General features: G+C 44.4%; 9 protein-coding genes across 9 annotated transcripts; 5 read left to right on the top strand and 4 right to left on the bottom strand.

Moving 5' to 3' along the window:
• Positions 1–1,613: 1,613 nt before the first annotated feature.
• On the top strand, positions 1,614–4,264 carry CYBJADRAFT_169321 (P-loop containing nucleoside triphosphate hydrolase protein; the record flags this gene model as incomplete). The annotated part of the gene is made up of 1 exon (XM_020215723.1): positions 1,614–4,264. A coding segment is annotated over one exon (2,651 nt), but the record flags the coding sequence as incomplete, so codon positions are not given.
• On the bottom strand, positions 4,000–6,052 carry HEM14 (oxygen-dependent protoporphyrinogen oxidase). Its single transcript, XM_020217654.1, has one exon. It carries the CDS (start codon positions 5,863–5,865, stop codon positions 4,318–4,320), a length of 1,548 nt encoding a protein of 515 aa, XP_020068501.1. The 5' UTR covers positions 5,866–6,052; the 3' UTR covers positions 4,000–4,317.
• Positions 6,053–6,931: 879 nt separating this feature from the next.
• CYBJADRAFT_109803 (acetyl-CoA synthetase-like protein) lies at positions 6,932–8,959 on the top strand (the record flags this gene model as incomplete). Its single annotated transcript, XM_020212065.2, has 1 exon — positions 6,932–8,959. A coding segment is annotated over one exon (2,028 nt), but the record flags the coding sequence as incomplete, so codon positions are not given.
• A 716-nt stretch (positions 8,960–9,675) lies between these two features.
• On the bottom strand, positions 9,676–11,379 carry CYBJADRAFT_131513 (uncharacterized protein; the record flags this gene model as incomplete). Its single annotated transcript, XM_020212997.1, has 1 exon — positions 9,676–11,379. One exon carries the CDS (start codon positions 11,377–11,379, stop codon positions 9,676–9,678), a length of 1,704 nt encoding a protein of 567 aa, XP_020068499.1.
• Positions 11,380–12,292: 913 nt separating this feature from the next.
• On the top strand, positions 12,293–14,715 carry RRN6 (Rrn6p). Its single transcript, XM_020215722.1, has one exon. The coding sequence runs from the start codon at positions 12,312–12,314 to the stop codon at positions 14,613–14,615; it is 2,304 nt and encodes a 767-aa protein (XP_020068498.1). The 5' UTR covers positions 12,293–12,311; the 3' UTR covers positions 14,616–14,715.
• Positions 14,716–14,901: 186 nt separating this feature from the next.
• Positions 14,902–17,199, top strand: TRP5 (tryptophan synthase TRP5). Its single transcript, XM_020215721.1, has 2 exons — positions 14,902–14,984; positions 15,099–17,199. Exons 1-2 carry the CDS (start codon positions 14,939–14,941, stop codon positions 17,138–17,140), a joined length of 2,088 nt encoding a protein of 695 aa, XP_020068497.1. The 5' UTR covers positions 14,902–14,938; the 3' UTR covers positions 17,141–17,199.
• On the bottom strand, positions 17,177–20,115 carry CYBJADRAFT_169315 (uncharacterized protein). The gene has a single exon (XM_020215720.1). The coding sequence runs from the start codon at positions 19,638–19,640 to the stop codon at positions 17,226–17,228; it is 2,415 nt and encodes an 804-aa protein (XP_020068496.1). The 5' UTR covers positions 19,641–20,115; the 3' UTR covers positions 17,177–17,225.
• Positions 20,116–20,224: 109 nt separating this feature from the next.
• Positions 20,225–24,026, bottom strand: CYBJADRAFT_186570 (uncharacterized protein). The gene is made up of 3 exons (XM_020217221.1): positions 23,299–24,026; positions 21,548–22,970; positions 20,225–20,615 (listed from the first exon to the last, which is right to left on the bottom strand). Exons 1-3 carry the CDS (start codon positions 23,956–23,958, stop codon positions 20,467–20,469), a joined length of 2,232 nt encoding a protein of 743 aa, XP_020068495.1. The 5' UTR covers positions 23,959–24,026; the 3' UTR covers positions 20,225–20,466.
• Positions 24,027–24,252: 226 nt separating this feature from the next.
• On the top strand, positions 24,253–26,137 carry CYBJADRAFT_169314 (sugar transporter). The gene has a single exon (XM_020215719.1). The coding sequence runs from the start codon at positions 24,410–24,412 to the stop codon at positions 26,021–26,023; it is 1,614 nt and encodes a 537-aa protein (XP_020068494.1). The 5' UTR covers positions 24,253–24,409; the 3' UTR covers positions 26,024–26,137.
• Positions 26,138–27,004: the final 867 nt, after the last annotated feature.

The raw sequence follows: 27,004 nt of genomic DNA, 5'->3' as shown, positions 1-27,004 counted from the left end.
AGCTTACCCCTAAACTATTGTTGAGAGTTCCAGCTACATGCTAAGGGCCATACTATGCATCGTGCCGTCCGATGTACCTTGGATGGCCACACGGTACATGAACAATTGGTATGGACGGCCGAAGATAGGAGAGTTGTTGGTTCGAAAACCACTTTTCCACTATAAGATCACATGAGTTTCCAACTTTTCCACTCCTTAGTCGTCAGCTACTCTTCAACAGGGAGATGAGTACCATCAAAGGTTCCAACTCAGAAGACAAGCGAGGCCTGCTATCCCAAGATGTTGAGAAATGTGAGGTAACTGAGCCACTACTGCAAAGGAGGTTTCTAACCCCACTACTATCGAAACAGGTGCCTCCAATACCTACAGAAGATGAGAGAAAGCTATATCCCGATCTCAAGAAAAACCCAGTGTCTACGCTATTCTTTGGCTGGCTGAACCCACTGCTCCGTGTTGGCTATAAGAGAACCTTGGTTCCTAACGATCTCTATCGGTTAGATGGTAGTTTATCCATTGAACATACATACGAAGCGTTCAAAGAAAACCTCATGAAAGTCTTACACAAGGATAATTCTTCAAATGTTGATAACAATCATGAATTGGTTTATTCAAAAAACTCTATCGTCAAGGCATTAATGATGACCTTAAAGTGGGAGTACTCTTTAGCAATTACCCTGAAGTTGCTGAGTGACATATCACAGGTTGTGGTTTCGATCTTGTCAAAGTCTCTAATCAACTTTGTATCTGAGAAGACACTTTTTCCGAATACACCGGTGAAGCGTGGTGTTGGTTATGCTTTCGGTGTCACTCTGCTCTTGATCACCTCCAATCTGCTCCTTAACCATTTCTTGTACTTGTCACTTGTCGCTGGTGCTAAGGTTAAAGCCATATTAACAACCCTAATATTGGATAAGACCTTTAGAGCTGATGCACACTCAAGACACACTTTCACAAATGGTAAAGTAACATCTATTATGTCCACAGATTTGGCAAGAATTGATCAGGCTGTGGGCTTACAGCCCTATGCCATTACAGCTCCTGTGCCTTTGGCAATTGCCATTGCCTTGCTGATAGTCAACATTGGACCATCATCTTTGGCTGGTGTTGGTGTTTTTCTGCTTTCTTTGGTCATCATTATCACCATATCTACTCTGCTGATAAAGATGCGAGCTCGTGCTAACAGGTATACTGATTCGAGAATATCTTATATGCGTGAGATCTTGCAAAACATCAAAGTTATCAAATTATATTCCTGGGAGGATGCCTATGAACGAATAGTGACAGGGGAAAGAAACAATGAAATGGGGATCATACGGAAGATGCAATCTATACGGAACTTTCTCGCAGCTTTTGCAATTTCTTTGCCTTCGTTAGTTTCAATGGTGGCATTCCTGGTGATGTACGGAGTATCGAAGGACAAGAACCCTGCAAATATCTTTCCGTCTCTCTATCTCTTTAGCATTCTAGGTGACCAGCTATTGATGATGCCAACGGCTCTGTCTTCTGCTGCTGATGCAAAAGTTGGACTTGAACGACTACGCCTGTACTTACAATCAACCGAAATTGAAGATGAGAAGGTGGATGGTGAGGCTGATCTCCCACCTAACATTTCAATGGAGGTAAATAATGGCTTCTTCGTATGGGAAAAGTTCCAAGATACTGACAATGGAGGCCATGTTGTTAGTCAGCCAGCTTCTATCACCAATGATGTAGCTTCGAGATGTGACTTCAATGGCTTTGACAATCTCAATTTGTCAATTCCAAAGGGCAGCTTCGTAGTCATCACTGGACCAATTGGGTCCGGTAAGTCCTCGCTGCTTCTGGCCCTTGCAGGCTTCATGAAGAGGACTTCTGGGTCAGTTTCTTCAAATGGCTCACTTCTCCTATGTGGTCAACCCTGGATACAGAACACGACTCTTAGAGAAAACATTCTTTTTGGAGCTGAGTACGACGAAGTAAGATACCGTGATGTTATAAGGGTTTGTGCTCTGGAAGACGATCTCAAGATGTTTACTGCAGGTGATCTAACTGAAGTTGGAGAGCGTGGTATCACACTTTCGGGAGGTCAGAAGGCAAGAATCAACTTGGCAAGAGGTATCTATGCGGACAATGATATTATCCTCCTTGATGATATATTGAGTGCTGTAGATGCACGTGTTGGGAAGTTCATTGTCGATGAATGTTTGAACAAATACCTCAAGGATAAAACTGTGTTGCTCGCTACTCATCAACTCAGTCTGGTGAATTTGGCTGATGCACTGATTTATTTGAATGAAGATGGTACGGTTAGTATGGGCACTTTTGAAGAGTTAAGTGCAACCTGTAATGGGTTCAATAGACTGCTGGAGTATTACTCTAAGAAAGAAGATGTTAGCTCTAAGGAATCTTCAAGCAAGAAAGAGCCTTCATCTAATTCATCAGGGTCTGGGTATGGTGGGCTCACTGGTGATGGAATTCTCATTGAAGAGGAAGAAAAAGGCGTTAACAGTATTGCATGGAGCGTCTATAAGAGCTATCTTCATGAAGGACAAGGTGTTGCTGGACCATTTGCATTGCCAGTCATTGGCGTTGTAATGAGTCTTAACACTTTTGCGCTGATATTTGTGAACGTCTGGCTCTCATTTTGGGTATCCGATAAGTTTAGAGAATACTCCAATGGGTTCTATATTGGTATCTATGTGGCTCTTGTCATTGCTAGTGTCTTATGCACTGCCATTGGTTTCCTTGTCTTAGGGTATTTCTTCTCAACAGCATCTAGAAAATTATACATCAAAGCATTGAAGAGAATCTTACATACTCCAATGTGTTACCTCGATGTCACGCCCATGGGAAGGATCATGAATAGATTTACCAAAGACACAGACGATTTAGACAATGGAATTGGTAAGCAGCTAGTCATCTTAATTTACACTGGCTCATTTGTCATCGGTGTGCTCGTGCTATGCATTGTCTACCTTCCTTGGTTTGCGTTGACACTTCCTCCAACTTTACTCGCTTGTTTCATCACAGCCAACTTTTACATTGCCTCTTCCATAGAGGTTAAGCGTATTGAATCCATTCAGAGATCTCATGTTTTCAACAACTTCCATGAGATTCTTAATGGGTTAAATACACTGAAGGCATATCATGCATTAGGAAGATTTATGGCTAAGAACAAAAGACTTCTTAACCGTATGAATGAGGCTTACTTCGTGGTCATTGCAAATCAAAGATGGATATCCATTCATTTGGAACTGATATCATGTCTTCTTGTCTTTGTGATTTCTATGTTGTCTGTCAACAAAGTCTTTGAAATCAGTGCATCTTCAGTAGGTTTAATAGTGACGTACGTTATGCACCTCGCTAGCCTTATGTCTTCAACAATGAGAGCTTACACCTCTGTTGAGAACGAAATGAACTCAGTCGAGAGACTGTGCTTCTATGCCAATGACCTTGAGCAAGAACAACCATACAGGATCAACGAGACCAGGCCAAGGCCTTCATGGCCAGAACACGGTGCTATTGAGTTCCAGAACGTTTCCATGAGGTACCGATATGGCTCACCACTGGTGTTGAGGAACTTGTCTATCTCTTTCAAAGGTGGTGAGAAGATTGGAATCTGTGGGAGAACTGGTGCAGGCAAGTCCTCCATCATGAATGTGTTATTCCGTCTTAGTGAGCCTGCTGAAGGTACTGTGCTCATTGATGGTGTCGATACGTCCAAGCTAGGACTTTATGATTTGAGATCGAAGCTGTCCATCATTCCACAAGACCCAGTGCTATTTAGAGGTACCATCAGAAAGAACCTGGATCCCTTCGAGCAGAGCGAGGATTCTGCTCTATGGGAAGCTCTGAGAAAAGCTGGTCTCATAGACACTGAAGTCTTGATAAAGGCCAAATCACAGCATCCTGATGACCCAAACCGTCACAAGTTCCACCTGGACCAGCTTGTAGAGGATGATGGCTCCAATTTCTCCAATGGTGAGCGTCAATTGATTGCACTGGCTCGTGCACTGGTTCGTGACTCCAAGATCCTAGTGCTGGATGAGGCCACCTCCAGTGTCGACTACGAAACAGACGCAAAGATCCAAAACACCATTGCTAAAGAGTTCAGCGAATGTACTATCCTGTGCATTGCACACAGGCTGAACACTATCTTGAATTATGACCGTATTCTTGTGTTGGAAAAGGGCAAAGTGGAACAGTTTGACACACCTTGGGCCCTGTTCAATCAAGATGGCATCTTCAGACAAATGTGCGAACGTTATGGTATCAATTCGACTGATTTGAGAGCTTCACAATAGATATCCATTACTATACCCTGTACTAGATCTATTATCACGGTTGAATCTTCTCTCCCTTGGCCAATTCAACTGCGCCTTTATACCCTTGGCCAAAGCAATCTGGAACACCAATACCATCACCGAACGACATTCCACCTTGGGATAACATCCCCTTAAATTCTAATTGTATCTTCTTGTCGAAGTCTCTTTTCAATGATTCATAGCCAACATTATACTGAGGAATGCATTTTTCAATGTATGTCTTTTCAATATGAGTGTTGTCTGTATTCAGTCTTATACCAAGCTGTTTGGCAGCTGCATCAATACAATTCCTTGTCAAAGCATCGATATCTCCATCAAACGGTCTATCATCATGATAGTGACCACCACACATAATGGTGAGCTTTGTATAGTCAGCTGGGCTGTAAACTCCATCCACCTGCTCTTTATCAAATGATACAGTTGATCCGTTGAACAGTGGTACGCAACCTTTTTCAACCTCTGAATCGAAAATGACCCCTAATAGTCCAAATGGGTTCGGGTTCGACATCGGCACTAAATAGCCAAATCCATGGTATGGTAAGATGTCCTTTTTTATGTACAAGTTTATCAGCAAGATATTGATTGAATGCACCTTTGACGCAATTGCACCGGTTTCAGAATTCTGAATCAATTGGAACAGCTTAGACGCATTGATTGTCGATCTAACATGGTCGTAGCTGGTATTGTTCACCGAGACCTGATTTGAATCTATAGCAAGTGAGTTCACATCAGTGTTCAGTTTGAAACAGACATTCGGTTGTGCTTCTAAAGCTTTTGCAATGGATAAAGGTAAAGTTGATAATCCATCTGTCATGGTTATCATTGGGAAGTTCTTCAAAAATTTAGACAATTCAAGAACGCTGTAACCCTCTGGTTTGAATCTCTCCTGATAATCGCTCAACAGCGATGAGGTAGATGGCTTGTCCTTCTTATTGAAGATTGATCTAATGATCGAGCCGTACTTCTTCTCGGAGTTGAACATCGATTTCAACGTCGATTTAGCACTCAGCTTATCGATATCACCGGCGTAGATGCCGTGGAAAACAGCACTTAGAACGTTGTCCGGCAAAGCATGTCCAAATCTTCTTGTCAAGAAGGATCTCACGCTCTCGTCATCCTTTGATGAAGCCTTCACAAAGGGCTCTTTTAGAGCCCCTTGTATAAGACCCTTGCCTAATGGGTTTCTCAAGAATCGGATCAGAGTCTTGAAACTGTTAGGCACTTGAAGCAGAGTCTCGGAAGACAATAAGTACTTCCTATTGGCTATGGAATCGGACTTGATGACATTAATCTTGTCTTTCTGACCCAATCTCAACAGTGTATCTATGATCAGCACAGTACCATCACTAGCACCTCTTAAAGTCCTTGGTCCTTTCTCCAAAGTTACATGTGCCTCATCAATTGGAGTGAGTTGCGAGCAGATATAACCACCAACTCGTGGTTGACTGTCGTATACCGTTATAGATACATCTGGTCTCAGCTTCGAGAGGAAATAGGTGAACGATAGACCAGATATCCCCGAACCGATCACGGCCACTCTGGCATTGGGCTTGAGAGACATCTGATACGCTGAATGGGCGTGAGGTCAATTGGTTTGCAGAAGAAGAGTTGAAGTCGTAGAGCCTCGAGTTGTGAAATGTAATGCCGTGATGCCACCATCGATGTACGAGTACAAATGAGGTGTCTGGATGTTTGGGTGTCCAGATTTATAGGTGTTTGGATGTATGGGTGTCCGGGTGGTAGGCACCGCCCGTTTTGTACATAAATGGGAGAAGCGCGGACGAATTTGTTCTGGAACCGCGGCTCAAACTATGACAGGTGGTCGGGAACCGTAGTTGCCCACAGGACAAAACCAGGAAAATCCACAAAGTCTCAACCAAAACGCGGGGTAAAGTCCCAAAGTAAACATAACCTCTTTTGATCAGCGTTAAGCAGATGCACCTGGAGATCCAAGCACAGAGACAACAAAAAAAAGGAGACAGGCCTAGCTTTAACGTATATGTGTTTCCCGAACTTTTCCCCATTTTCCCTCACATATGTGAGGACTCACCACAGATGAACTCAATTTTGGAATTTTTTGTCCACATTAGCCCCGCAAGTTCGCAAACTGGAACTGTCGTGTTACGCACGTAATGTCAAGTAGCGTAGTGTACTCGCCTCCAACAACACTTGTCCCCCGTTGCGGAAAACCCTGGGGTACTCAGCTTAATGGTTGAGATGCCGAGGGACTTGAACCCAAATTTCTTCTCCAGCGCGCTAAGAGACGGAGCTTGCGCGTAGGTCATGAGCTTTCCCAGTACTCTCCACCACATTAATGATGAAACCGTGAAATTAATAGTCGATATACCGAAGGAGACTACTTTTTATTTCTTTTTCCTGTAGCTTGTCCTCAAAGTGTTTATAAAGCAACAACTATCCACCAGTATTTTCACCATGTCTTGGGTTGTCTGGCCCGTTTGTCCTGTCCCGTTCCTCACGACTAATACGCTTCCCCACCCATGTCTTCATTCACGTCGTTACTCAAAAGAGAGGAGTGCTACAACAAAGAGGGAAAGTTTGACCTCGACCTTTTGAAGGCAAACACGCCTTTACCAACGATCAAAGCTCCTCACAAACAGACATACAGAGTCCCGGGTTCTGAGAAACCCGGTTACTCGTCCGCATACAGATCGTCACATTTGCCTGTTGGCCAACCGCTTGTTGATAAAGTTGCTCCGGGGTTCGATACGGTACTCTCCGTCATGGAGCACGCCTTTGCGCACTATCCGGACAGACCATGTCTCGGGACTAGGCTGTTGAAGAAAGATGGGTCTGATTATGAAGACCACTTCACCTATGCGACCTATAGAGAAGTGCAGGAGAAGAGAAACAGAATCGGATCAGGCATCAGAACCCTTGTTGGAAGGGATGAGAAGTTTGTTGTTGGGCTGTACAGCTCAAACAGACCTGAGTGGGTTGTTACGATGCTGGCCACACAGGCCTATGACCTGATCTACACGGCGTTGTATGATACGCTGGGCCCTACCACGTCTGCCTATATTCTCAACTTCACTGAAACGCCTTTGCTTGTCGTTTCAAAGGAGAAGCTACGCTCGATCTTCCAGTTGAAGAAGAACAACGGCTTGCCACACTTGAAGTTTGTTGTTGTTATGGAGCCTTTGGACTTGGAGAAGGATTTCGGATTGGTTCAAGTTGCAGAATCAAGAGGCGTTAGAATCTTGGACTTTAACCAATTGGAGAACATTGGCCGTTTGAATCCATTGCCTGTGATCAAGGCTAGACCAGAATCTACATTCGGTATTTCCTTCACATCGGGTACTACAGGTAACCCGAAGGGCGTGGAAATTACACAGTCAATGACTGCTGCCTTCGTTGCGTTCAGTATTTCCTCTGTGTACGTTACTGTGAAGCCCGAAGATCAGATTAGAGTGTTTGGCTTCCTGCCTTTGGCACATATCTATGAAGTTTGTAACTTGAGTATGCAATTGACAACTGGTTGTTCAATTGCATTCCCTCCAGACCCTTCTCCTCTGAAACTGGTTGAGAACTTGGCCATTGTTAAGCCACACATCGTGTGCTTGGTTCCAAGAGTTTATACCAAGATGGAGGCATCCTTGAAGGAAGCCATGTCTAGTTCCTTTGTCGGACGTCAGCTTTTGAAAGGAATTGAAAGCAAGATTGAGCAATCGACAGATGATGGTTTACCACATTCCATTCTTTTGGACTCTCTAGCCTTGAAGGGAGTTCGTAAGAAATTGGGTGTATCTGAAACAAGTATTTTAATCAGTGGTTCTGCTCCAATTGGTTCTGAAACTGTTGACTTTTTGAGAAGTTCCCTGGGAACTGGGTTCTCACAAGGCTATGGATTGACAGAGTCAACGTCAGGTATCTCAGTTTCATCACCTTTTGATAAGGAGGTTACGTGTGGTGGTATTGCCATCACCACCGAGTTTAGACTACGTGCTTTACCACAGATGAATTACCATACACATGATGAAAAGGGTGTTGAGTTGGATGAACCACAAGGTGAATTGTTATTACGTGGTCCCCAAATCTTCCCTCGCTATTTCAAGAACCCTGAGGCTACAAAGGATACCTTTGATGAAGATGGGTGGTTTAAGACGGGTGATGTTGCTAGACGTGACAGCCGTGGTCGTATCACCATCATTGATCGTGTCAAAAACTTCTTCAAACTGGCTCAAGGTGAATACATTACTCCAGAGCGTGTTGAAAACGCATATCTTGCTGTCACTCCCTTCTTGACCCAAATCTATGTCCATGGTGACTCGATGAAGACCTTCCTTGTGGCAATTGTCGGTGTTGAACCAGAAGCATTCAAGACACATCTGTCACGTCATCGTAAGACACATCATTTGGCACGTTTACCGATTGAGCAGGTTTTGGAGAAGGTTAACAATTCTCCAGAAATCAAGAAGTTCATCCTACATAAATTGGATGACAATGTCAAGCATGAAGGACTTCAAGGGTTTGAAAAATTGCACAATGTGAAGTTTATGATTGAGCCTCTGAAGATCTCTGATGATACCATCACCCCAACTTTGAAGATTAAGAGAAACATTGCTGCAAAGTTCTTCAAGGATTCATTTGAACAACTGTACAAAGAAGGTTCGTTGTTGAAGAACAATAAATTGTGAGAATAACATTTGATTTGCACTCTTATCTTTTTCATTTATTTCTCCACTCATGAACATACGATTTGTTTCTTTTGTTGAATGTTGTAGATGGAGACTGTGACTTCTATTGATGAAGCACTGGCCTGGATAATTCCCTGTGATATTACATGTACATGTTCAAGTCGCTCCCGGGGGCCAATTGTGGGTAGTGGAATGTACTAGCTTGTCTAAGATACAAAAGTGTTGTAGATTTTTACTTCAGATTGTCAAGTTACAGTTGAAATACACGTATAGATCTATTTCATCTATTAATAACCAATTTATACCTCTTTTGTGCTATATTTGAAGAATATCGGATTCCTTGTTGTCTTAGTAAATTATGTGAATAAATTTTCCGTAGCATATTTTAAAATCTTTTGAGAAAATCTCAAAAGAATCCGATAAAAGTCCAGTTAATTTTAGATATGCTACTAGCAAAGTACGAATACAACTCTGCTATCAAGCTTTTATCTAATTAGTGCCTTAGATTCGCTTATATTATTTCAATATATCAATTATATACGAAAGACTATGATGCTTATTAATTGTGTCACTTTTCATCCGAACACCACGTATATATGTACCATGCGAGTGATGCATTATTGTTATCTCATCTCCCTCATTTTGCTACAGATTTGAAGCGTTAGCCGAGTGTATAAACATCAAGAATCAATTACAATATATATCCAATATTGAGATCACTTATTCTTACCGAGTAACTTGAAAACTTTACGCTGTTTGGCAAAATGAATAGGACTCTGAGAGAAAACAGTATCCAATTCCTCCAAAGTCAAAGACTTTGTCTCAGGGACAAAGAGATACGTGAAGAAGAAGGCAAAAATGTTACAGGCACCATAGAAGTAGAGGGCACCACTTGTTGTCATAGTCTTAGTCATCGTTGGCCATGTCATACTCAACACAAAGTCCAAGATCCAGTTGATGGACATTCCCAGTGCAACACCAAAGGCTCTCACGTTTAATGGATAAACCTCAGCATTGTAAGTCCAACTGACAGGACCAATTCCAAGACCGAAAAAGATAACGAAGAGATACATAGAAGTTAGACCAGAGCCCAGTCTCTTTGTCTTGTCTGTGATTGTCAAGGAAAGACCCAGCCAAAACATGCAGAACGCCAAAGCCGGGAAGGTGATGATGAGCATTCTTCTTCTGCCAAATCTATCAATACACTGAGACGAGAAGAACGTTGCAAGGAAACATCCACCACCGATACCAATACTTCCAGCAATGGCAGTAACACTGTCAATACCCGAATTAACAAGGATGGTAGTGGTATAACCGACAAGAACGTTGACACCACAGTACTGCTGCATTATCATGTTGAATGCCGAAACTAAGAAAGCAAATCTGACACGGCGTTCAGTGAAGAATAACTTGATCTGCTGGAAGATTGGAATCTTGTGGATCTTACCGGACTGTTTCAACGATAAGTACAAGACGTAGAAATCTCTTGCACCTTTTAGCTTACCGTTTCTCAATTTCTCCAAGACCGTCAATGCCTGAACCTCTCTGTTGGTAACGACCAAATAACGAGGAGATTCTGGGACGAAGAGGATCAAGATTGCAACCAAAACCGGTGATACAAAAGAAGCACCAATCATCAATCTCCAGGATGTCTCACCTGGGATATTCACAAATGCTCTGTTGAAAATACTTCCCAACATCACACCAAAGGCAACAAATGTTTGCCAAAGCATTAGGAATACACCTCTTGATCTTGCTGGACTGGACTCAGCGATCAACATTGGCACAGCAGTAGAGTTCAGACCCATTCCAATACCCAGGAACAATCTTGCAGCCAACATTGAGCCCATAGATTGGGCAAACGCTTGCCATAGAGAACCACCGATACCAAAAGCACAAGAAACGAAGATGATCCACTTACGACCGACCCAGCGATCAAGAATAACGGCAGAAGGGGCTCCAATAGTACCTGCAGATAGATATGGAGAAGCATTCAATAGACCTTGAATGTTTGAATTGGTAACTCCAAACAACTTGAAGAAAGACAGCTGAGCACCACCAACGGCACTCTCATCATGACCGAAATTAACAGCAGCCAACGACGCTGTGAGGGCAATCAGGTACATGGTCCAGGATTGTGATCTGATAGAGTGTGTGTTTTCGAATTGCAGAGACTGAATCTCCTCCTCGGAATACAAGTTTTTTCTCTCCTCGAGGACTTCACCACCATCATTGGCCAGGAACGCACCACGAAGTAGGATGTCTCTCTCTGGAGCCAACTCTGGATGCTCTTCGATTATGGCATCGACATTAGCAGTGACCTTCTCATCACTCAGACCTTCGGTGAAGACCTCAATGTCTGATGATGGAGACTCGTCAGATAAGGTGTCGATGTGGAGGCTTTCCTTCTCAAGTGGCATGCTTTCCTCAGTGGTTATCGATAGACAAAGCTCTTTGGCCTTCTCTTCAAGTGTGTGGGCATCAGCGCATTTATATACACCAGTTCCACGAGCATCGTGTAGAGTTTAGACAATTGCCACAGTTCGAGTAGGCTTTTAGATCATTCAGAGCCTCTTTGTTCGCTAGCCTCATCGTTCGAGACATATATCGATCCAGCATGCAGTGCACTGCCGTGAACAATGCACGATAAACGTACAACTTCTGAGCTCGGCTCTGTTCAGCGAGTGCCGAAAAGCCACAGCTGGAAGCAACATTGGACCACTTCAGACAGGGCTAAGCACCAGCTTTGCTGTACGTACACATTGTAATTGACGGGTGAACAAGCTATACATGTGAATAGAATACAAGCACCTACATGATTGAAGCCCTTAAGGTCCACCACAACAGGCACGGATACCTCCAAATTTCCTGAATAAGATCAATAGGCGATCCAATCAGAGCTCATGGTGGGTGCTTCCATATCCCAAATGGCAACCCTACTATCGTGATGAGGATACAATATGGCATGTGTAACCATCGTTTGTTACACATCGTTGGACGTGTAGTCTCTCCATACTAGCGATGAGGGAAAGTGTCCTCGGTGTGGAACAAAGGCTTGCGAAGCGAGCTTTCGATGACTGTCGGACGTATCTTAACACCGACAGCCCAAAGAGGAAAGCGAGTATGGCATAAAGTATGGCAGCAGACAGCATCGTCATTGGTCTTCTGGGTTGGTGATGGCTAAGTTACCCAATTGGGATATGGTTACGAGCACGCGAAATGTCTTTATTTACCCGAACTGTTCCCCCGGGTAAATGAAAAAAGCATATAGCGGGAAGGTGAAAAATCATCAACAAACAACCGATGAGCACACGGGGGCAATGGCTATCTGCGCATGAGCTCGAGAGATACGATGTTCCCGTCGAAGAAGGGGCTTGGAGTCCAGCTGAGCCATGGAATCAATGGCCCCAGTAACTTCTTATCGCAGTACAACCCGGAGAATCCATGGGTCTTTGCTAGGGAACGGGACAGTGGTTATGGGCTGAAGACGGTTCCCAATTCCTCTGTGAGGCTCTCCAAAGCCCAGCTGGTTGGTACGTGCAAGGCCAGGGATGGTGGTAAGGATGCACTCTACAAGGCGGTGATGCTAGAGGTTCCGTCGGACCTGTTGCACTCTTTGGAGAACGACCCTCAAGACTTTTCGAAATGCGATGCAGTGTATGATCCCTCTATTGGGAGGATGTTGGACTTTGGGTACATCAAGGCCGCATTTAAGCAGAAGAGAGTACCCATAGTTGCGTATACTGGTGGTGCAAGTGGTGACTATTTGGTGGTGCAGAGCGTTACGGATTTGAAACAGGATGTAATGGTGAATGGAGAGGCCATCTCAATGGAACTGCCAACATTGAAAGGAGGTGCGATGCTACAGTTTGAATGCTCCATTAAACAGGTTGAGACCTTCAAGTCTGATCCCGTATTCAAGATCCCACAGAAAAGCATTATGGTGAGAACCTCGTTGGGATGCTCCATAGTCGATGTGAAGATCACAAAGGATGGAGGTATAAGTCTGATTAGAGCTTTTGACATAACAGCAGAGTGCCTTGGCGAGGAGATTGCACATGTCGTGAACAATCCATTTGATTCAGGTACAGTGGGTATTATTGGTGTTAAGGGCAAATGGGCGATCTACAGAAGGACCAAGGCTAGGATGGTGCCATTCAAAGAAGGGTGTGCCTTTGTACCTGACGAGCTATCCAGTTTCAAGAGAATATCATGGGGCTTTAACGAGGATACGTTGCTATTGATTGGAAGAAGCTATGTGAAATTGGTAAATCTGAGGAGAGATGAGTGTCAGGATATTATAACTTGTAATGGGTGGTCAGAGATGAGGGAATATTCCAGATGGAGGACCAGCAACAGGTATGGCATGCTATTGACTTCAAGGGAGTTGATTTGGGTTGATGTTGAAGGAGACTCGTTCAAGAGGGTTCTTTCATGGAAGCACTGTCTCAACCCAGATGATCCCTCTCTGAGAATGTCGTTACAAAGCTACGATGACGTTCAATACGTCTTTGTTCACAGTGAAATGACGCCGCTGGTTGTTGTATTCCAGTTCAAATTGGATAATGGCTTTCCCAAGTCGATCAAGGACCCCTTCATCTATAAAGTTGAGAGCCATGAAATGATACACGACTTCGTACTCCAACCTTTGTTCGAAGATGAAGGCGATGAAGACGAGTCTGCTGACGATGGTGATAGTGAACCTGCTGACAATGGTGATAGTGGACCAGATAACGAAGGTCATTCAAACAGCACAACTGCAAAACCACAAGGATTGTGGTTTGCTCTCTATAAATTCTCAAAAGACCTGGAGCTGACTAGGGTGATATTGTCAAGTGAAAACACAACCGTTTTGAATGGAATCACACCCCCTCCAATGTTGAAGCAGGCCAAGGAGACGATAACCAAAGCTCGTAGTCATGAAATGGGTGGATGGGAAAGGAAGGCCACGATAAAACGTTCGAGGGACTCGCTGCCTGCGTTATTCAGTGATGTTGAACCCGTATCAGAAAACGATGAGGACGACGAACAAGTTTTCCTCAAGTTTGCAAACAGCTTTGACATCGATAAACTTAGACATAGCCAACCGTCATCACTGAGAGATGGCTCTGAGCTTTGTGGGTTCTCGGATTTGGAGGAGTTCGATAACATGATGGAGCAGTTGGTCGAGCAGTGTAAACTCAAGGGCATTCAGCATGTTCCCTTGCCACAGCTGTTCCAGTGTCTGGTTGAAGATTCAAACGAGACAAATTTCAAGGACATCCAGAGCAGAATGACTGCAATCTGGCCTCAAGAGACAATCTGCCATGAAGTCACCAGAGACTTGGCCCTGACGTTATCGATATTCCACAGTGAAGAGCACGAGGACGAGTTAGCGAATGCCACCTACAGCACGTTGGATAAAGAGACCAGGGAGCTCGTTGCCGGGTGGGACTCACCGGACGAGGAACACGAGGCTGAGCCAGTGGAAGAGGATGAGTTCGTAGACCACATACCAGCTCTATCTTCACAGCCAGCCATTGTCTCGAGCCAGACACAGGCTCATTCGCAGTTCGCACGCAGTTCACTGAAGAGGCCAGGTGCCTTCAGCCAGAAGTCGCAGTCATCGCAGTCCACACAGAGAAAACAGAAGAAGCGTAAGAAGGGATTTGCCTAATATGGAAGCATATTCACGAGCCACACGAGCAGCTGGATAGCTGGATAGTTTGAGTAGCGAGATAGTGTGTATAAGTATGTGGTCACGTGAGGAGACAGCCGTTAGACACCCGTACACCTAGACACCCGTACACCCGTACACCCGTACACCCGAACACCTAGACACCCGCACACCCCGAAAAACCCAGACATCCGATGAGTCAACCGCCGCGAAAAAATCTCAGCGCCGCCCCCAACAGGCCCTCGAAATCCGTATCAAAAAGTTTCAAAACAGGAACAATTACTCACCAAAGAGCCCATCTCTACAGCAATTGCTACACAAATATGAGCGCACAGATAAGAGAAACCTTTGCAAAGTGCAAAGAAGAGAGTGAGTACCTCGCTGTTGAACGCTTATAGGCTGCTTCGGTGAAGGGAGAAGCCCTCTCCACAGAACGAGTCGCTGATAGCGATGGACTATGGTACTAACCACGCACTGTAACAGACCGTAAAGCCCTTGTGACCTTCATCACCGCGGGTTATCCTACCATCGAGGACACGGTTCCCATCCTCCAAGGCTTCCAGGAGGGAGGTGTCGACATCATCGAGCTGGGTGTTCCCTTCTCTGACCCGATTGCCGACGGCCCTACAATCCAGGTTGCAAACACCACAGCATTGAACAACGGCATCACCGTCCAGCACACCATCGAGCTCGTGAAGAAGGCCAGAGACGCCGGCGTGACTGTTCCAATCATTCTAATGGGCTACTACAACCCTATTCTCCACTATGGGGAGGAGAAGTTGATCAAGGATGCCCAGCAGGCTGGTGCCAACGGCTTCATCGTTGTGGATCTTCCTCCAGAGGATGCCGTCAAGTTCAGAAGCACCTGTACAGAACAGGGCCTCAGCTATATCCCGCTTGTTGCTCCATCGACGACTGATGAGAGATTGGCCCTCTTGTCTGAGATTGCTGACTCGTTCATCTACGTTGTCTCCAAGATGGGCACCACTGGTGCCTCTTCCAGCGTCAGCACTGGAATCTCTGAGCTCGTTAGCAGGGTCAGAAAATACTCCGGTGACACACCATTGGCTGTTGGTTTTGGTGTCAGCACTAGAGAGCACTTCCTCAGCGTGGGATCCGTTGCTGACGGTGTCGTTATCGGCTCGAAAGTTGTGACTCTCATTGGCGAGAGCCAGTTTGGTGAGCGTGGTGACGTTGCTAAGAAGTACGTCAAGGAGATCTTGGACAACAGAGAGGTGAAGCCATTCGAGCCAACTGCCACGGACTCCTTCGTCAAGAAGGACGAGCCTTCGTTCAAAGAGGAGCACAAGTTTTCACCAAGATTCGGCGAGTTTGGTGGTCAGTACGTGCCAGAGGCTCTCCATGCCTGTTTGAGAGAGCTAGAGAAGGCATTCGAAGAGGCAGTTGCTGACCCAACATTCTGGGACGAGTTCAGATCGTTATACCAGTACATTGGTCGTCCATCCTCGTTCCACAAGGCTGAACGTCTTACAGAGCACGCTGGTGGTGCACAGATCTGGTTGAAGCGTGAGGATCTCAACCACACTGGTTCGCACAAGATCAACAATGCTTTGGCACAGGTCCTCCTGGCTAAGAGATTGGGCAAGAAGGAGATCATCGCCGAGACAGGTGCTGGTCAGCACGGTGTTGCCACTGCAACTGCCTGTGCCAAGTTTGGTCTTAAGTGTACTGTCTACATGGGAGCTGAGGATGTTCGTCGTCAAGCCCTTAACGTCTTCAGAATGAAGATCCTGGGTGCTGATGTTGTTGCTGTCACCAACGGTACAAAGACATTGAGAGATGCAACCTCTGAAGCCTTCAGAAACTGGGTGACGAACTTACAAACCACCCACTACGTTGTGGGATCTGCTATTGGTCCTCATCCTTACCCAACTCTTGTACGTACTTTCCAGTCTGTCATTGGTAAAGAGGCCAAGGAGCAGTTCAAGGCTTTGAATGAGGGCAGACTGCCAGATGCCATTGTTGCGTGTGTCGGTGGTGGTTCTAACTCCACTGGTATCTTCTCTCCATTCGAGCACGATACGTCTGTTAAGCTCCTTGGTGTTGAAGCTGGTGGTGATGGTCTTGATTCTGGCTACCACTCTGCTACTCTGACTGCTGGTGAACCAGGTGTGTTCCACGGTGTTAAAACATATGTTCTTCAAGACCAAGATGGTCAGATCCATGATACTCATTCCGTGTCTGCTGGTTTGGATTACCCAGGTGTCGGTCCAGAATTGGCTGCCTGGAAGGCCTCTGGCCGTGCTCAATTCATTGCTGCAACGGATGCCAATGCTCTTGAAGGCTTCAGACTGTTGTCACAGTTGGAAGGTATCATTCCAGCCTTGGAGTCTTCCCATGCAGTCTATGGTGGTGTTGAATTGGCAAAGACCATGAAACCAGACGAGCACATCATCATCAACATCTCTGGTAGAGGTGACAAGGATGTGCAAAGTGTTGCCGAGGTATTGCCAAAGCTTGGTCCGCAAATCGGCTGGGATTTGAGATTCGAGTCATTCGAATGAAGTTGTATATATCTACATATAGATCTACATTGATTGTTAGCGAGCGTCTTGCCCTAGAAATCATTAAGAACATTGTAATTCAACGCTAGAAGAAATGCGTGTAACATCTTGAATCCTCATGGACTTCCATTTCACTCTTCAATTCATTCAGCTCTACTCTGATTCTTTGCGCCAATTGTGGAGTGAGTTGGTTGCAAGTTGCAATGTCAGGTTTTCTATCATATTCGTCCTCTGCGTATACATCGTACAGTGTAATTTTGCTAGAAAATTCAACAGTTTTTGAGCCTTTGTTCACAGATGGTGCATTTGAGGACCCGAATGACTGTGTTGATCCAGAGTCTTGATATCTGTTCAGTGTTGGGGCCTTTAAGCCACGGAATGACATTGAAATCGGACGACTCATGGACGGAACAAAGGCAGAGTCTGGGATGAAAGGTGATGTATTTGGGGATTGTACAGCTTTGTTGCTGAATCTGGCAGATTGGAGAGACGCTGGCGATTGGAATGAGTGTGCATCAGTACCAACGGCAGATAAAGAGCTGGAGTTGAGAGGAGGTTGTGACAGTGGAGTGGAATCGTCATCAAGATCAAAGTTCAGTTCCAAATCACCACCAAAGTCGATGAATTCTGAAAATTCCAGGAGGTCTGAGACGTCATTATCATCGTAAGAGCTTTCATTACCATCATTGACTTTGTTATCGGCAATGTATTGATCAGCAATGTCATCAAATTCCAAGGCATTTGAGAAATCCTCAAAGTGAAAGGAATCATCATCACCGTCGTCGTTATATCCTTCTTGAGCATCCAGGATCTTCGGACTCTGCTGAGTACTTGTTGATAAAGAATATGTTGAAGGTGGTCTTAGAATACCCTGTTCAATGTGCATGCCAGCTTCCCTTGCGTTTGATTCAATGGCTTCCACAAGTGACAATGGTCTGCTCGAGCTTTGAGAATGACGACGAGAGATGATTGAGTGACGACTCTGCGATCTGTTACGTTCCAATGACACTATTGATTCCACATCATGGGCAGACAATTTTCTTGGGAATAGAGTCTCGCCTTGTGATATTTGAGAGGATCGTTTTGTCTCATAATCTTTCTCCAGTTCAGCATTTGATAATGGCTCTAGAGTGGATTTATCCATCGCTTCAACTTTCAGCTTGTTGAAGTCTTCGTTAAACCCCTCATCAGATGAGAACGATGCATTATCGTCAGAAGGCTCCTTTGTGAATGCATCTTCATCCACACCATTCGTCTGCTCTTGTTGTTTATAAGCAAATTGAGGCTCTTCCACAATTTCAAACGTTGGCTTCTTGGATCTTCTGAAAGCAGAGAATACAGATGTTGAGGATGTTGACCGTTGTGCTGCTCGTGGTTGCTGTGCCTGAGCCTGTGGGCTTTGAATCTGGAAGGACTGCGACGACGCCATCTTTTTAACCTGAGGTTGGTGCTGTTGGTGCTGTTGCTGCTTATTAACGTGTGGAACATCGGTGCCTGAGACAGATCTCTTCTTGAAGAACGAGAGCAATGAACGCTTCTTCTCGTGTGATTTATTGTGTGCCTGTGAATCTACCAGTACAGGCATGGAGCTTGCTCTCTTCGAGTAATGCTGTCCAAGCCCTGGTGTCTGTTTGGGAGTGGACTTAGGCTGATGATCCTGTACAACTTGTTGTGACGTGCTTCTCACCTTGTAGTTGTTGATGATGTGTTGGTGTTGGGAAGCCTGGAGCGACGTTGGATCGCTCGACACTATCATCGCAGGACGTTGTAAGGAAGGAAGCTCTTTATCCATAGCTGGCTTCTCTGGACTCGTCGACAAAACTTTGAGGTTTGGAGAATCGTCTTCAACGTCATCATGTGCCTCCTCCTGTCCTTCATCAACTCTTGGCAGAGGCTCTGTAAGCGGTTGAGGAGGGAAGGCCTTCTGCTGTTTAACCTCTGGAGTCTTGAAGATGTCGTCATCGTCGTATACTGGTTCTTGTTGTTTGATAGTTGGAGTAGTCGTATCATTCGCATCCTCATCCTCATCTAATTCAATCAGATTTGGCGACAGCACTGTCTTTGGCTTGACGGCCCTCACCTGCTTCTTCTCCAGGATGCTGGCCAACGCACTGAAGCTTGGTGAGTTCGTCATTGCGATCCCAGTCTTCTCGCCTCGGCCGTAGTCATGGTCGTGTATAGCAACAGACGCCATCGAGTCCGACATCACCAGTGATTTGCGGATGGTCTTTGCATGGTCCTTGAGCGATTGCGAGTTGTAGAAGCCATTCTGGAGTAAGTCTGGAGAAACGTCCTGGTAGTTGTGCCGTGGCTCGTTAGCAACGGTGGCAGAGCCCTTGGACAGCGTCTCATTCGACATGCCCTTGACCGTGCCCTGAGGATAGGGCTCTGGAGACGAATGCGACGTTGTTGGCGTAGAGGAAAACGCTGCGCTTTCAGTGTTGTTATCGCTGGTATAGCTCATCGTATCAAGGGAGGCCTGCGAGAGGGTTTGCTTCATTGTTCACCGTGTGGGAAGGGCCTGTGATCACTTGTCAGTATGGAAAATACACAGACAGTGCCTTCTCACCTGTCTGGCAGTGTTTTCAATGTGTCTTGAGGTGGCAGAGGAAGAACGGGGACTAACGGTAATAATCTCCAAGCAAAAAGGTTGAAACAACGTCCAGTCCTCTCAGAAATGTACGTGAACTGTGGGCCTGAGATGAAAAATGTCAAACACGGCAAGGTGAAACAGCTCAATTGAAACAAAAAATACAAGTTGATGTATAAAATCCTTTCCAATCAACAACAACTAAAAAAATCCTTGTAAGGGAGAAATTCCAACAGCATAGAAAATACGAAGGGCTCTTTCCATGCGCGTAATTTGAGAGAACAAAAAAGAAAAAATTACATAGTGAGGAAGAGATTTTCGTACGCGTAAATTGGGAAAACTTTTACGCGTCGGGCGTTGTCTCAGAGGCTCTTACCCCTTTCAGTTAAGAATTTCCCAAACGGGTAAGAGGAAAGGGGGGATTTGGATAGAGGAGAAGGATCGTGTGTTGTAGTTGTGGCGTGGATTGGTGAGGCACATGGATATTTGTAGGGGGATTTAGTGGCTCTGATGGGGCTTGGAGGGGAGGCACGAAGATGGGGGTTGTGGATTACGTAAGAAATTACGTAAGATAGGCACGTGATGTGGTGTGCGGGTTTAATGTGACACAAACGTGTGTGTTTGAGGTTATTACTGTCTTGATGGTTACTACGCGAGGTTGAGACAGAGGCAGGGGGAAAGACTGGGACTCACTGTTGATCCACCGGTGTGCTATTGTGTCGGCTCGCTGAAGCACTCATTGCGATACTCTTCTGAATTGTGCTTCCAGGTCATGGGCTACGCCTTGGGCTCTGATGTTCTTTGTACGTTGTGTCATTAGCGTCATATCTTCTTCTGCAAGGACGAGTAAGCCGATTTTGACCGTATTAGAGTGTGTTATTGTCCCTACTGGTGTGCGAGCTCAATGTTGTCACAATTGTATATAGCCTTTGCCCAAAGTAGGATCGTAGCTTCATACTTCTGCTTCGAGAAGAGGCAAGTATTATATAGCATTAACCCTTCCAGAGAGCGATCACTCTCATCAGTTAAAACATCCTGGTCTACCACTTCCTTTTATCCTAACCTTGAATAAGTCAGGACAGCCTTTACAACCCTAATTGCCTCTTTGACAAGCACAAGGCTAGTGATTTTATCTAGCCAGTCCAAAAAATTTCCCGGGGAAATCTTTTTCAAGTTCAGACCCATGCACCAAGTATATAACGTTGTCGGTATTCGTTGATAAACTCGTTGAATGAAGACTTTTTCTCATTATTAAATTGTAGCAAACTATTGGAATGAACAATACTGGAATGTATTATCAAAATATCTCCAAAGTTTCTAATACTCCACGTTAAGAAATCACCAATCTCGTTGACATGTTAACAAAATGGAAGCGCAGTTTATTTCAATCAAGAGCAAAGGCAATCTAGCTATTACTTCTCAAAAGAGATCTTGTAAGCTCTATACATGTGTCCAAGCGAGCAAAAGCAGCTTGCAAATTCGTTTGGACCTGAGTAATACGAATACATCCAAATACTTCGTACTTGATTCTAATTTCGATTTCCATATTTCACTCTTTAAAATGGAGACATTGGTCTGACTCATATCGTTTAGTGTCTTTGAACAGTCAACCATGGCTGTTGTAGAGGTAACTATTAATGTGAAACTTGATGTTTAAAAGATCAGACTTTAGTAACTTATAAATGTAGCCAGTATAGACACCTTTGACGGACTCCAAAACAGATTGAAGAAGTAACAAGGTATATCAACAAGAATGAAGCAACCATGTCATTGGAGAAGTAAAAATATTCATGGCATGATAATAACTTCAGAATCACTATTCCCAAACCTTTCATTAGATTTGTCCACAGAAGATTCTTCTAGAAACAGTAACGATCCAGGTATCGACCTAGATTGTTCAAAAGTTTGTATATTCAAAAAGAGTTTATCAGGGATCTGATAACCAGGCCACTTGTACTTCTCAATCTTCTGAGTCAGACTGAACAACCTATCATGTAACAGCATCCAATCATCCCATTGATCCGGTGTCTCAGTAATTCTCGATTGCAACGAGTCAACGAGCTGAAGCATTTTGAGGCAAATACCAGGTCCATTCATGGTGAAGGCAGATTCGGGTAATGAGCAAGTGTCACGAAGAAAATTCGTAGCTATGTCTTGTGGAAATGTACTTCTGAGACAGGCCTCGTTGGCTTCTTCTTCAATGTACTTCTCATTCAAAGAGGCACTCCATCCAAGGCTTTGTAACCACGCCTTAGTAAGAAGGATGTTAACCAACTGTGACTGGTCCTTAACTTGGTCCAACATCCGGAGTGACTCCAATAAATTTGATTGAAACTTGACCATTGAAGACTTGGTAAGGTAACACCTGGTGTGCTTGTTGTATATGTTCTGTATTAAACTCATCTCTTTGTCAAGTTCAGGATGCAGTACCGTGACGGTTCCATAAACAACTGAAAGGAAAAAGATGTCTGCAGCACTGAACAGTTGTGCCAACTGCACGAACCCAATTAACACATCAGGGTGCTTGTCGTCTTCAACTGTGGGAAAGTTGATAGATGCCTGTAATAGTGCATCGAATTTGATTTGATAACATTGCAGTCTGAAGCATTGAAACCTTTCTGTAATCAGTATCATGTAGTAAATCTTCCTCCATAAATGTGCCTGGTTTCTTGGTAGGAATGAATACGTTGTTTCACAATGCAAGCCGAACAGTTGTATTATCGAGATCGCATCTCGTAGACATATTATTCCTTTCTTCAGCGATTGTTTTGAAGAAGAGTAGTAAACATGTAAGAAGAATTGCATAAGTGCAGTTTCCATTGTTGGATTCATATCCAGCCCAAATTCGTGAACTACTTGTCTTGCTTCATCGACGTATTTAGCAGAAGACGAACAACTGGTAAGAGGCTTGGGTGAGTATGACGCAGTGCGTTGGAAATGGACACAAACGACAGCAGATATTGAACAACAGAGGGCGTAAGTCAGTGCACTTTCCTCGTTTAAAGCTATCAATTGAAGATTTGAAGTAGGGTCAGTTTTGCAGAATGAAAAGATACGTGAAATGAGCTCATCGCTTGAAACAACAGGGAAGAAGACGTACATGTGGGTATTGAAGGCCCTTATACAGTGGGCGAGTTCCTCAAAGGGGATCTTCCCATAGATCTCGTCTGATCTGCCAGGGTTCTTTGGCTTCGGACCAGACTTCAGCTTCCCTCGTTCATCCCCACAGAGTCTATCAAACTTTATGCAGTTTGTGCAGATGCCGATGGTGGATGTTGATCGATCACATTTTTTTTTCCTCTTCGAGCATTCATCACAAGGTCTCGTATAGCATGGTCTCTTCCTTGAAGGAATCATCTTCGCATGTTTCAACAATCTCGAGATTCAAAACAGATTGAAGCATTTTTACCTTATTTTGAAATCGCAAGATCCACTCAGACCCACGTGCCTCAGTATGCAGTGAAACCAAGAAAAGGTTCAGTTTTAACCCACATGTTTTAGCTACAGCGAAGAGAATTAATATGCCTCTTGTGTCAATTATACCAAAGCAAGTAAATTAACCAAATACATGCTTGATGTTGAAGTCAAACATGTCTTGGAAAGTGCAAAACTCCATCTGATTGAAGCTGACGATACTGCCTTCCACTAACTTGTTCAATTGAGGAAGACCTTTCAAGAACTCAGATCTATCTGATTCGTCAAATTGCTCTACAAAATAGGCTAAGGTAATATGATAGTAATACCCATGTTCTTCTTTGAGCCCAAGCACATCGCTTATTTGGCTCCTCAGTATCTCAAGTGAGGTTTTTTGGTGGTACAACGGCTCCATGCGAAGAGATAAGGTGTTACCACTGAATACGAACCCAACAGCCTTGAACGACAGCGGGAATTCAAAGTCCAGCAGTCCGGGCACATTCTGTAGCTGTTGATAAACCTTTTCAAAGATCGTATCGTCTCCACCATCGATGTCCTCAGTTATAACCTTCTGGGGAATCACTCTTCTATTGGAAGTTCCAATGATTGTGATGTGGTAACTCGACGTTGGAAGAAGACATAGCTTATCGGTATATTTACAGCCAATCAGGTGTCGATAAACATCCAAAAGCTTCTGGAACATCCCGTCTTCTCTTGGAATATGGCACACTAACGTGGTTCCCTTAAACAGCTTTGGTTGTCCATTGGAATGGAATTTCTCACCATCAACACTTAGTCCTGGACTTTGGGTCATCTTGCGCCCTAACAATCAAACAAAAAAACTATTGGTGATGTGTGAAATGACAACACAATGAAGTCGACTCATCTGCTTCACCTCAAGCAGTTATATAAGGCCAAGGCAACAACGTGGTGTCACTTCAATTGCAAAAGACGGAATAACTGCGCAAAGATGGAATAACTGCGCAAAGACGGAACAACTGCGCAAAGACGGAATAATTGATGCAAAGACGCTATGTACACCTAAAATCTTTCAATTTTTATTTTGTACATGCCAATTGAGCACATGGCCTTCCTTTGCTATTAGATACACTCGTTCATAGTTCAAGACTATGGACAGAGTGGCCCACATGGCATGCTGATAGTCATTGTATACGTTAAGAACGCTGGGTAAACTATAAAAGAAGACTTAGATGCCTCTGTGAGGTAGTTGAAGAGCTCATCATCACCATCACCATCCAGCAATCATGTCAGAGAAGAACAATGGACCTGTCGCCATTAACAACGTTACCGATGACTCTGTGAATGATCCAATACAACAGATTCTCGAGTACGAAAGATCTCTAACCTTGTGGCAGGCATTGTGCAAGTACAAGAAGGCAGTTTTCTGGGCTGTCGTGATCTCCAATACTGTGATCATGGAAGGTTATGACACTTCGTTAATCAGCTCACTCTTTGCCTTTCCAGCCTTCAAAGAGAACTTGGGTAATCTTAACACGAACGGGACCTATGAGATCCCTGCGCCATGGCAGTCTGGAGTGGCCAATGCCGCATCTTGTGGTCAATTCTTTGGCCTGATCATTGCTGCGTGGTGTGTTGATAGGTTTGGTTATAGGAAGACCTTGATAGCAAATCTGCTTTTCTTCACGGGCGCAATATTCATCGTTTTCTTTGCCAACTCATTGGGAATGCTCACTGCAGGTCAAGTGGTGTGTGGACTACCATGGGGTGCTTTTCAGTCGTTGGCAATTACCTATGTTTCAGATGTCACTCCCGTGGTTTTGAAGCCTTACATGGCCACCTATGTGAATCTCTGCTGGGTGATTGGACATTTGATCAGTGCAGGTGTTTTGCGTGGGCTGCTGAATATTAACCATGATCCACGCTCATACAGAATCGCCTTTGGACTTCAATGGATTTGGCCTTTGCCATTGTGTATTGGTATTTTCTTTGCACCAGAATCGCCGGTGTGGTTGTTGAAAAGAGGGAAAGAAAAAGAGGCAATGAACTCAGCACAAAGGCTGACATCTACACAGGAAGATGCTGAGAGTTTCTATCGTGCTGCTTACTATACGAACCTCTTAGAAGTTACCTACGCTGAGAATTCAAGTTACTCTGACTTGTTCAAGGGTGCCAATAGAAGAAGAACGCTACTGGTGCTTTATGCATGGGTTGTACAAGCGTGGTGTGGTTCAGCGATCAATGGGTATTCAACGTACTTTATGACTTCGGCAGGTATGTCAACGGTGCACTCTTTTGACATTACAATGGTCAAAAACGTCATATCCTTTATTGGTACATTTTTCGTGTGGTTTACAATGAGATGGCTTCGTAGAAGATTCAACATTCTTATTGGACTCTTTCTCCACTGTGTGGTACTATTGGTGATTGGAATTCTGGGAACACAGTCACCTTTACAGAACTCCTCCGTTTCATGGGCTATAGCTGGAATGATTCTTTGTTTACAGCTGGTTTATTCCTCCACTATGGGTCCCATTGCCTACCTTGCATGTTCAGAATTCCCAACAGCCAGACTGAGAGCTAAAACGGCATCGCTTGGGAGAAATCTTTATCTATTGTGCTCTATATCTCGAGGTGTTATCACCCCATACATGTTGAATGCGACTGCTTGGAACTGGGGTGCAAAGACAGGGTTCTTCTGGATGGGATTCAGCTTTGTCTTTATGATCGTGTCCTTTGTCATCTATCCAGAGGCAAAGAACAGGTCTCCAATGGAAATGGATTACTTGTTTGAGCACAAGGTGCCTTCCAGAAAGTTCTACACAACTGAAATTGATGACAAAGTTGGAGAGGATTTGAAGATGTCCAAGGAGATGTGCAGTATTAAATCCAAATGTTGAGTCCATTACTGTGAGAGACTCCAACAATATATAACCATTATGGCGAGTGATCAGCTCATTTAACCTATACTTCATACATAAGCAATCACATTCCTTTATGACAGAATTAAGCAGCTGACTGCCAGCATTACATGCCGTAGAGTTTACCCAGAACACACACACATCACTGGTCTAAGTCTGTCACCAAACTGCTCACCTTCTGAGGGTGTAACCACGACATTGATTCAGGCCACTTTTAGTTCTTCAGCCCGTGAAGCCACCATCAATCTTGGCCCCAGCAAACATCCCACTTTTCCGTCACCAAGAACCTACAGCTCCTACTCAAGACTTCACTTGGTTGATGGATAACTCGCACTTGGCTGCTACTAACCATCTCAGACTACAGTGCTGATTGTAAAGCCACCTGGAAAAGTCTACGAAATACAACCGAGCACACTAACCGGACATCGTCCAATCATAAACATCTCCCCTCCGTGAATCGACTACAACCAGTTTCACCCCTTCTACAGTCCAATTGAGAGTATAATTAAACACTATAGCATGTATACATACTAGACCCATCGGTAGGCACCACACATGCCCAACCTGCTTACATAAGCATCTTACATAATCGGAAACGAGCTCCACTTGGAACAGGTGAACGGCAATTTTCCCATACAAATTTTTTGCGCCTCACATGCATCAATCGGGAAGTTCTGAAAATCCCGGGCTCACCATAGTTAAGCACCAAAAAGGTGAATGTTTCGCAGTTTTGGAGGGGGATTTTGTAGTCAAGTCGGTGAAAATTGGCCAGATGCAGCTGATGGTTACCTCAACGTCAACGTTAATTTCCATTAAAGGCAAGTCACCAGTGTCAATACATAGGAAACACTTTGAAGAACAGCATTAAGAAATGTAATTATGCCTAGAAAGTCATCCCTGAGTGACACCTACATCACATTGAAACGTTTGTCGAGTGATAAGCGCATTAGGCTTGTAAAC

The sequence above is a fragment of the Cyberlindnera jadinii genome (genome assembly GCF_001661405.1).
Source record: "Cyberlindnera jadinii NRRL Y-1542 unplaced genomic scaffold CYBJAscaffold_16, whole genome shotgun sequence".
Taxonomy (NCBI): Eukaryota; Fungi; Ascomycota; class Saccharomycetes; order Phaffomycetales; family Wickerhamomycetaceae; genus Williopsis; species Williopsis jadinii.
The sequence above is the reverse complement of the archived record's forward strand: the minus strand, read 5'-3'. Positions and strand labels throughout refer to the sequence as shown.

Bases quoted from the DNA above. Each gene is read 5' to 3' on its own strand.
- HEM14 (XM_020217654.1), bottom strand. From the start codon at position 5,865: ATGTCTCTCAAGCCCAATGCCAGAGTGGCCGTGATCGGTTCGGGGATA.
- CYBJADRAFT_169314 (XM_020215719.1), top strand. From the start codon at position 24,410: ATGTCAGAGAAGAACAATGGACCTGTCGCCATTAACAACGTTACCGAT.
- CYBJADRAFT_186570 (XM_020217221.1), bottom strand. From the start codon at position 23,958: ATGACCCAAAGTCCAGGACTAAGTGTTGATGGTGAGAAATTCCATTCC. The intron at 22,971-23,298 runs GTATTTGGTTAA...AACTGCATAAAG, and splicing joins TTGACTTCAACATCAAGCAT to TTTGATAGACTCTGTGGGGA. The intron at 20,616-21,547 runs GTGATTCTGAAG...GCACACCAGTAG, and splicing joins TAATGAAAGGTTTGGGAATA to GGACAATAACACACTCTAAT.
- RRN6 (XM_020215722.1), top strand. From the start codon at position 12,312: ATGTTCCCGTCGAAGAAGGGGCTTGGAGTCCAGCTGAGCCATGGAATC.
- TRP5 (XM_020215721.1), top strand. From the start codon at position 14,939: ATGAGCGCACAGATAAGAGAAACCTTTGCAAAGTGCAAAGAAGAGA. The intron at 14,985-15,098 runs GTGAGTACCTCG...GCACTGTAACAG, and splicing joins TGCAAAGTGCAAAGAAGAGA to ACCGTAAAGCCCTTGTGACC.
- CYBJADRAFT_169315 (XM_020215720.1), bottom strand. From the start codon at position 19,640: ATGAAGCAAACCCTCTCGCAGGCCTCCCTTGATACGATGAGCTATACC.